Below are 9,977 nucleotides of genomic sequence, written 5' to 3'. Positions count from 1 at the left end.
GAAGAAGACGTGCAGTGTGGGGCACTACGCCTCCTCCACCGCCAAAAGGATGGATCCATCTTACCAGACGGCCACGCGGTTGCCAGCAGGGACTCCGCCGCTCCGTCCTAAAGGGCACCGTCAAGCGCGAGTAGAAACAGAGAAAGAAACCCTCCCCTTACCAGATCGCATCAAATCCGAACCACAGAAAGAACCCAACAGGGGGACAAAGGGCACCGCGGCCAAACCGCTCGACGGCGGCGCGCTCACCGCAAGGGGAACGCGCGACCGGCGAGGGGATCGGCAACGACACCACCACTCCGTCCATCGCCGGGCTGAGGACCGCGCATTTCCCTCGATCCCTCTCAGTCACGGGAGAAGAACGGAGGAAGGGAAAAGTGCTCGCGCGGTGACGGTGGTGTCGCCGTCTCCGGCGGCCGGCGAAATTGCCGCAGTGGGAAAAGAGGCGCGGGGGGAGCAGAGGAGGCGCAGCTACGTTTCCCTCTCTCTCTCTGCCACAGATGAGGAAAGGAAAGGGGAAGGAGAGAGAGGCTGACGCGGCATCCGCCGCCGTCGCCGGCGACCGGGCTGGTCGGCCGGGGCGCAGCCCTTTGCATCGCCGTCACGAGAGAGAGATCGAGAGGGGCGTGGGAAACAGAATGGGCTAGGGTTGCGGTCGGGGCTTCCTCTCCCCACAGTTTTGTTCAAGCGAAAATCGCTCTGGACCGTCCGATCTAGATCGACGGCCAGAAAGAAACCCCTAGCCCCGCCTCGGGCCAAGTGGGGATGACATAGTGGGGATGAACTATGAGTTGAATGGATCGCATAGCTTCTGTTACCTTCATATGACCGTAGCCTCTTGGTTTCTGCTAAAACATTCTACTTGAGCGAAACAAGAAAGATTGCATTCACTTAACACGCACGACAGAGGGCTCACGTTCATGCCGTTGGCGTCGCAGTCGCAGGCCAGCATTCCCAGCGATCAGAAAGTTCTTGCGGCATCATCACATCACCCCAGGACTGACGCAATTTTTCAGTCAAATGAACGTGACTGTTAGACGCGATGAATTTGCATCTCGTCTTCCTCTCATCGCCATTAGTTCCATCTTCCAATGGGCGGTTGCGCGTGTGACATTGAAATGTTGATCACCGCGGACCAGCATGGCGAAACTGCGTGCGCAGTTCGTTTGTTTCGTCCGATGCGGCAAAGCAATCGAGCCGGCGAACGCGAGCACGTCACGTACGCCGCCGTTGGCTGCTACCGCTGCAACTTGCCGGCCAAGTGTGTGTACGCTCGCGGCCGGATTCGTGGAAGGGACAACTCTAGCTAGACCTAGAAGCGTAGAGCACCCGCCGGCCCGTCGGTCGGAACAGGGACGATGTACCTCCCCTCCTCTCCTCGACCGAGTCGCTGCCGTGTGGAAGCGCCGATGGTCGCCTGGGATTGGCGCCGGTCGTCGGAACAGTGTTTTGTCTCCGGGCTCGGCCGCTCCTGTACGTGCGTACAAAAGTAGTTCCCCTGTAACAGCGTGTCTTTTTAGAGACGGCGACGTTGGACCCATCGCCGCCCAGCTCATGTAATGAGGATAGGCACGGAAATTCTTATCCCTAGCTATTTTTTTCAAGGTAAAGACGGCGACGCTGGACTCATCTCCAGTCGAGTTTTATTATTACTCCCTCCGTTCTTAAATATAAGTATTTTTAGATATTTCAAATAGACTACAATATACGGATGTATATAGACATAGTTTGAATTGTAGACATTTTTATGTAGTCATTTGTTGAAATCTCTAAAAAAAACTTATATTTGGAGACGGAGGGAGTACGTAACAACAGGGTTACAGTATGCTAATACTAGATTATGAATGAATGAAAGGAGGATCGCTCTCAAACCAACAAGCGGTGTGGCGAGCCGCTTGAGTATAATTAGCGAGACAACGTGAAACACCATTTTGGGATTTATAGCTGTCCTAACATAAACAAACTCAATTTCCACCATGAGTGGCTTGATTTTTTTGATGACTTAACCATACGTCGATTTATTGAGGGATGCATGCATTGGAGAGGATACTGCACGAGAATTGGGAGATCACTAGATTAGACCATTGGAGGGCCAGCGACAACGCCCTCCAAAATAGCATGGATCTCCGCTTCTAGGTTTGACATTGCAAAAGAACAAAAGATGGCATGAAACAAAGATGACTTCTCCTGCGTTGTCCCTAGAACATTCCGGCCCCGGCCGAACCGTTCTCTGGAGAGGAAGAGCCACTCACTGAGGCCTTCCTTGGTTCACAGGACAAAAATGCGTAGGAATAGGAAAATCATAGAAAATGAGATTACATGCATCTCAATTCCTATAAAGAAAGACAAGTCATTTGATGCATGGGATAAGAATTTTTTTTGAGTCCAGGCTAATGTTTTTTCCCTTTGAAATGTGAAGATTGGTTCCTATCCTACATAGAAATACGAATCCATTCTTACAAACTGAAGGGTTCCATAGAAATTTTTCCTTTGAAAATCCTATCCTATGAAATTCCAACAGCAATCCTGTGAACCAAAGAAGGCCTGAGAGGGCTAGCCCGTCTGGTGCAGGCGCCATCCATAGCGATTTGGGACTTGGACGTTCTAACTACAAAAATCATCAATCACGGTAGCTGGGAATAGATCACCTAAATGGCAGTACCACAATAGGGTTGTGGTCGAAGAATTTAAAGACACAACAAGATATTTAAAGTCAATGGTTTGTTCAAAAAGAAGGGAAAAATGTGTATTTTCACCTCTCGACCATCCTTTGAGAAAGCCCAGAAGGGTTGAGAAATAAGAAATTTAGGACATTTTCATGACATTTTGAGAGATAGTGGGTGAGTTTGTTGATTCTGTTTTAAAAAAAATGCATTTCAAATAAAACACAAACAAATTTCAATTTTGATAATTTCAACAAAACGATTCAAGATATATTTCATGGTTCTTCTAGAATTTCTCATGAAATTGGACAGCAGATAGTGTATGTATAAGGTGGTCCCTATGCTGATTGTCCCTATGCTGATACCATATATAAATGTTTCTCTATCTCTTCTGTACCAATTAAAAAGAGCGTAAGGTTCTTGTTCCATCTTTATTCCCACCACCCTTTTGTCCAACCTTTTATATAATAATCAATCTTCTTAATTTACTTACATACTAAGTCAATTCCATTGAAATTTACGATAAATCAAAACATAAGGTAAATCAAGGACATGATTTGATAAACATTTATGTACACAACCGTATGAATATGGATAGGTAAATCACAAACTAATATACTGAAATATTTATATCCCGTTGCACCGCACAAGCATTATCCTAGTTTTATATAGTATTAAAAAATGTATCGTATATTTTTCTGGATTGATTGAAACTTTTCTTAATTTTAAAGTATAGACCGGAAACGGGTGCACCACAAGCCGCCATGGTGCGCCGGATAGATGCCGAGGGCCAGGGGATGTATTTATCCTGGTTGCAATGTGTACCCGGTCAATTGTTGGGTGCTGGAAAATTGTAAAACACAAATTTTACATCACGTGAAAAAAGCTTCCTTTTTTTTCCGGAACGGAAGGAATAGTACACACGCCGCGTGCGGCAAGGCAAAGGCAACGGAACGGATATGGACGCCGCGGTGTTTTGTCCGCACCGAAACGTGCGAGCAATGGCAACGTGGGAAACACCGGCGAGCCTGCCAACCGTCGCCCAAACGTGCCGCTCCTTCCGGCGAGCCGAACCCCAACCAAACCGCAACCGCCTCCTCCACCTCCTCCCTACATATCCCCACGCGGCAGCGTCGTCCATTCCAAGTTTCCAGCCATTGCAGCTCCACCACGCGGTCAACAGAGCGAACATCACATCCGGAACCAGAGCTCGCAGAGTTGTCCAGATCCACCTCGCGATTCCATTTCTTGCACACGGCACACCCATGGCTGTCGCCGGAGGAATGGCGCTGAGCCTGCGCGTCCCGTCGTCTTCGGCGTCGCCGGCGGTGGGGCGGCGCCAGCGGGCAGCGGTGAGGTGCGGGGCGACGCGGGCGAGGCCGGCCGTCCCGGGCGGGGGGCTGGAGGAGGACCACTACCGGACGCTGAGGCTCGCGCCGGGGGCCTCCAGGGGCGAGGTCAAGAGGGCCTTCCGCCGCCTCGCGCTGCAGTACCACCCGGACGTCGTGCGGGACGGCCACCAAGACGACGACGGCGTGGACTTCCAGCGGATCAACGCGGCGTACCAGAGGGTGATGAGCAACATACGGGAGACGGAGGCGAGGCTCGAGTACTGGCGCCGCCGCTACGGCCTCGCCGACGAGGACCTCGACCGCTACCGACACTACCTCAACGACGAGGACGAGGACGACTGGTTCGCAGACCTGTGAAACGGACGCGATGCCTTCCATGGCAGAGGCAGCGGCACGTAGTTTAATTTGTGCAATGTCACCCTCTGCTTCTCTCCCCTGTTTTATTGTGGAGGGGAGCTGGCGATGTAGTAGAAATCCAGGGCTTTAGCGATTGTAATTCGAACATGTCCATTCCCATTCCACTCCATTGTGAATATGAAACCGTCGGAGGAATTAATTAAATCTGAATTATGTCACAGGGACTCCCCTTTCGTTTTCAGTGATAGTGGCACCGAGGCACTGACCACTGGATGTATGTCTATTCGAGCAGTGCTAAATGGACGATAGTTCATGCCCGATATGTGTGGACGGTGGTTGTGATCTGACCCTACATCATTTGGGCACCATTGGTGAAAGTAAAGAGCCCATTTTAAGTTGCGCATGAGCCAGGTTGGTGTTACCATTGATCAAAACATCGCAAACCAGAATCTTTGGATCAGATGCAATAACAAAATGCTTTTTTTTGAGAAAATTTTAATTTATTCATCAATCATAGCATTACACAGAACACTAGAATTAATAAAAATTACAACCAGGTCCATGGACCAGCTAGCGCCAACTATAAGCACTGGAGCGAGCCGAAGGCGTGCCGCCGTCATCGCCCCTCCCTCACCAGAGCCGGGAAAACCTTGTTGTAGTTGACAATCAGAAAATCGTCGTGCTAAGACCCCAAAGGACCAGCACACCAGAGCAGCAACCATCGCAGATGAAGAGAGTTGTAGATCGAAAAGATCGAACCTATAACCACACAAACGAAGACGAACAAAACTAGATCCAAATAGATCCATCGAAGACCAGTGCCGATCGAATCCCACAAGATCTGACGGAGACACACCTCCACATATTCTTCGACGATGTTATTCGCACCATCGGGACGTGGATAGGACGTAGGAGACATTATTCCTACTGAGGGACATCGTCACCGCCACACAACTCCAACCAAGACATTGAACCTAACAAAGACAAAAACAGGTTCCCTTCTGCCAGTGGGGGACCGAGATCCTCCACACCTCCATGGCCCAAAGACCATCGGAGATGGGGTGGATCGGCAGCAACACTGGCAGGAGGAGGAAAAATACTTTTCTTGAGGAGGAGGAAAGAATTGCTGCTTGGGTGTCTGATTGTACATATACTTTTTCCTTTTCAACCTTTTTTAATGCTCAGGGGATAGAGCATATAAAGACTTTTCTTAATCCACCTTTTTTTTATATATGGATTGCCTCCTTGGGCAATTTTCCAGATCCACATGGTAAATAGCGCTAAGTTCAGCTTCTTAGAATTGGTGATGCCCAAACCTATCTAGTTTTTCGGTTTACATACGTCGGCCCATCTTATCATCTGGTAATTGTGTTTCCTAAATTCTTTAGAGTGCACGCGCACTATCTGGAGCGAACGAGCGGCCGAACCAAAGCCGCTCGATCTCGTCCTGATCGACGGCCCGGGTGTCTAGGTGTCCCCTGGTCGGATGGTGGGGCCGCGACGCTCCGACCCGCGCGTGGACCGATTGCCTGGTCCGATTGGGCCGCGTCGCGCAAGATAAACTCCCGGTGGGACCCACATGTCATAGAGGTTTAGGTAGTTCCCCAGCATGTTGGCCGTCGTGCATAGTGGGCGGCAGTTTTGAATTTCATGCCATTACCCCGTCCATCCCCCACCTATCGCGGCGCATTCCTCCTCTTTCCCCCTAGCTTTCTTCGTTGGTTGGTGCTCGGAGGCGGTTCCAAATCCGCCGGTTTGTGGTCGACGGCGGGGCGCCCCGCGAGGGTCGTCGTCCGCGGCGGCATAGGTACTGCTCCTACATGCGTTCCCCGTTCTTCGTCCCTGCTTGTTTCTCCACTCGCCCGCCCTCCTTTTTTCCTGTGAGGTCACACGTTTTTCGATGAGGTCGCGGTCGTTGTCAGGGAGGTCGAGGTAGAGGTCGAACTCGAGGTCGCGGTCGGGGTTAGGGAGGTCGAACTCATTTTCCAACGAGGTTGAGATCACTCCGCGGACTACTTCGTTTGGGAAACCGCCGGATTAGCAAGGGTGGGCTAGGGTCGTGCTCATCCCGTCGTTTTTGCGTTGTAATAGGGGGGGGGGGCTCGTGCATCTACGTACGGGATGAGTGGTTCAGGGAGGATGAGTGGTTCGCGGTGATAGAGCCTCATCTGTGGATTGTAGCCTCGCGGTGGATCTGGTATTTTTGATGAGTGTTTCCCCCCCGCGGTGTGCAACTGTGTTGCCCCTTGCGTGCAAATTAGGAGCAGTAGTAGACAATTTTTGAGATAATATCAGCCTTGCGGTGGTTCTCATGGGTCCTGTGTTTTTCCCTGTTGTGTGCAATTAGGGACCATTACTTGTGCAAATCAGTACCTATGCTTGCCAATTTCCCGACATTAACTATTCAAGCTACCATCCTTTGTGATTGGTCTGGTGGTTCGTGTGTTTTCCCGCTGCTGTGTGCAACTAGGAACCCTTGTTTGTGCAATTTAGCACCAATGCTTGCCATTTTTTGCAATATAGTGTACCCAATCTGGCAGCCTTGTGGTGGATGTGGTGGTCCACGTGTTTTTATTCGGCTGTGTGCAAATAGATATCATCACTTGTGCAAATTAATACCAATGGTTGACAATTTTCCAACATAGTCTACTGATTTTTCTGCCAGCCTTTGTGCTGGATCTGGTCATTCATGTGTGTTTCCCCTGATGTGTGCAACCAGGACACCCTTGTTTGTGCAATTTAGCACCAATGCTTGCCAGTTTTCCAATATGGTCTACCCAATTTGTCAGTCTTGTTGTGTATGTGGTTGTTCATGTGTGTTTCCCCTGCTATGTGCAACCAGGGACCATTATTTGTGCAAATTAGTTACAATGCCTGCCTATTTTCCAATATAGTATATTCTTGTTGCACAAGTTCTGTTTGTCCAGTTGCACAAGTTATCATAATCAGCTTGTTGCGTTTAGTTAACTATTTTCTGCCTAGTTATTAATTTGCCACAGTTAAACTTTAGTTGGTTTATATGATTTCTCCTAGTCCTTCTTCAAGTTCTATGTTGAGTTTATGTTGTTGTTTCTTAGATGTGCCATGTTGTGTGCAATGCAATGGCTGATTGAACTTGTTGTATATGTTTGTAGTTGCACAAAATTCTCCTCAGTTGGCTGCATCCATACAGTAGTTGGTTGTCCATATGCTCTGCAGTTGCCCTAGTTGTCTTGGTCAGTTGGTTTACTGTTCCTAACTGTTTGTACTAGTTGGTTGTCTACACGTTGTTCAGTTGCACAAGTTGCCTACTGATTTGGCTGCATCACTATACTAGTTGGTTGTGCATGTGTTCTACACTGGACACTAGTTGCCCTGCTTAGTTTACTTGTTGTTTTGTGCTAGGTTGTCTGTCTACGCGTCATTTAGTTGCACAAGTTGCCTGATTAGTTGGCTGCATCCATGTACTAGTTGGTTATGTACTTCATTTGCGCATTTTCTAAATATGTTTTGTTTTCTTGTATTTCCCCCATAGGCTAAAAATGGTTATAATAGGAGGAGAAGCTTATGGCAATGAAGGAGATGTATTTTTCTCATTTTTTTCTAGATATTTGAGTTGTTTTCAACTTATCCATGTATGCTTATGTCCTTTTTTTCATGTTTTTTGGGTTGCTTAATTAGGGTTCTGGAAGTCAGTCCCTTCTCCGGAACTCAAAGCGTGCTGCTAATCGCCAGCCATGCCCAAAACGTAGTGTTGAGCAGGGAGAGGAAGTTGATGTAAGGGCATGCTGATTACACATTCACCTTATTTTGGGTCATATAATAATTTTTTTCCCATACCCATGTTTTTTTATTTTCTTAGGATGTTGATCGGTTTCGGGTTGTAAAGCGGACTAAACGTGCAGCAGCAGCAGGGCGAGCTGAATCATCTACTAGGGTATGTAAATCCTTGAATATCAATGTTTCTCGGGTTTTTAGGGGCTGATGAATTTATGATGCTGTTGGCACAACTGTTTTTGTTTTAGTTGCTTAATTACCATCTTGTAGTTAACATCACTGATCATCTTGATGCACATATAGTTTTCAGGGAAGTTGACATGAGTTGGCATCTTTGTACTTGACATCATTGGTCACCATTTTTGTGCAGGCAGCAGTTGGTGGAGGAGCTGCCTCATCTTCCGCAGCAGATGCTGAGGTATGTGGTTTTTTTGTGTGTGTTTATGAGCTATTGAATAGTTTCTTGCAAACCTTTTTTAGTTGCTGTTATCTTCTTTCCAACATCATGCTTTATCGTTGCACATCCCCTAGAACTTTTTGTAGTTGTCAGGTCTAGTATGTTTTCCTAGTTTTCTTGCTGGTTGCACTGGTAGTCTTCAGTTCCATGATGAGCTTTCTTAGTTGCACAAAAACACCATATCAGTCGGAAATAATATCGCTAATAATTCCAACATCTCCTTTGGCACGCATAAGATTTGTAAGCTCAAATAGACAATCACCAAACTTAGGATCATTGGAATTCATCTTACTCAAGGCAATAGACTTTTGAAGAATTTCATCTAGATTTTGCAAGGAATAGTTTGGAAAATGTTCCTCAAGAAATTTCCATATAGTGTAGGCGAAATCAAGAGTAGGCAAACATCCAATCAAGTTTCTAGGCTACCCTCTAGTGATAAGATTAACAGTTCTAAGATTGCGGATCATGTCAATTGACTCATCAAGAGTAGGATGCATAGGATCAACATGAGGTGCACAAGGGCTAGTAATGTACTTGTTCAAATGATATTCATTGAAAATCACAAGCATCTCATTTTTCCAATTATGAAAATACTCTCCATCGAGTATAGGCACTCTATGTCTAAGACTCCCCAAAGTAGATTCATCCATCTTCCTCCAATGGTGTTTAAACCAAAGCGATGGAGACCAAAGCTCTGATACCAATTGAAAGGATCGAGAAGAGGTGTCTAGAGGGGGTGAATAGACTCTAAGCAAGAAAAGTTACAATTTTTAATTTCTTTAAGTTGGAGTGGAGTTTTGGCACAAGTTTAACATTCACAATACATATCAAGCAAGCATGACAAGAGTATATGTGCAGCGGAAAGTAAAACACGCAAATTGCAAGAATGTAAAGGGATGGGATTGGAGTGTGCAAACGCAATTTGGAGACACGAAGATTTTTTATCCGTGGTTCTGATAGGTGGTGCTATCATACATCCACGTTGATGGAGACTTCAACCCACGAAGGGTAACGATTGCGCGAGTCCATGGAGGGCTCCACCCACGAAGGGTCCACGAAGAAGCAACCTTGTCTATTGCTACGTCTTGAGCTTGCGTTGGTTTTTCTTGAAGAGGAAATGGTGATGCAGCAATAATAGCGTAAGTATTTCCCTCAGTTTTTGAGAACCAAGGTATCAATCCAGTAGGAGGCTCCTCAAAATTCCCACGCACCTACACAAACAAACAAAGAACTCGCAACCAACGCAATAAGGGGGTTGTCAATCCCTTCACGGCCACTTGCGAAAGTGAGATCTGACAGAGATAATATGATAAGATAAATATTTTTTGGTATTTTTATGATATAGATTGGAAAAGTAAAGGATGCAAATAAAAGTAGATGGCAAACTTATAT

General features: G+C 47.1%; 1 protein-coding gene across 1 annotated transcript; it reads left to right on the top strand.

Annotated features, from left to right (window-relative positions):
- Window positions 1–3,569: 3,569 nt before the first annotated feature.
- LOC119342158 (protein tumorous imaginal discs, mitochondrial-like) lies at window positions 3,570–4,590 on the top strand. Its single transcript, XM_037614000.1, has one exon. It carries the CDS (start codon window positions 3,623–3,625, stop codon window positions 4,370–4,372), a length of 750 nt encoding a protein of 249 aa, XP_037469897.1. The 5' UTR covers window positions 3,570–3,622; the 3' UTR covers window positions 4,373–4,590.
- Window positions 4,591–9,977: the final 5,387 nt, after the last annotated feature.

This window comes from Triticum dicoccoides, chromosome 7B (assembly GCF_002162155.2).
Source record: "Triticum dicoccoides isolate Atlit2015 ecotype Zavitan chromosome 7B, WEW_v2.0, whole genome shotgun sequence".
Taxonomy (NCBI): Eukaryota; Viridiplantae; Streptophyta; class Magnoliopsida; order Poales; family Poaceae; genus Triticum; species Triticum dicoccoides.
Note: the sequence above shows the minus strand (reverse complement) of the source record. Positions and strands in the feature narration are given on the sequence as shown.

Bases quoted from the DNA above. Each gene is read 5' to 3' on its own strand.
- LOC119342158 (XM_037614000.1), top strand. From the start codon at position 3,623: ATGGACGCCGCGGTGTTTTGTCCGCACCGAAACGTGCGAGCAATGGCA.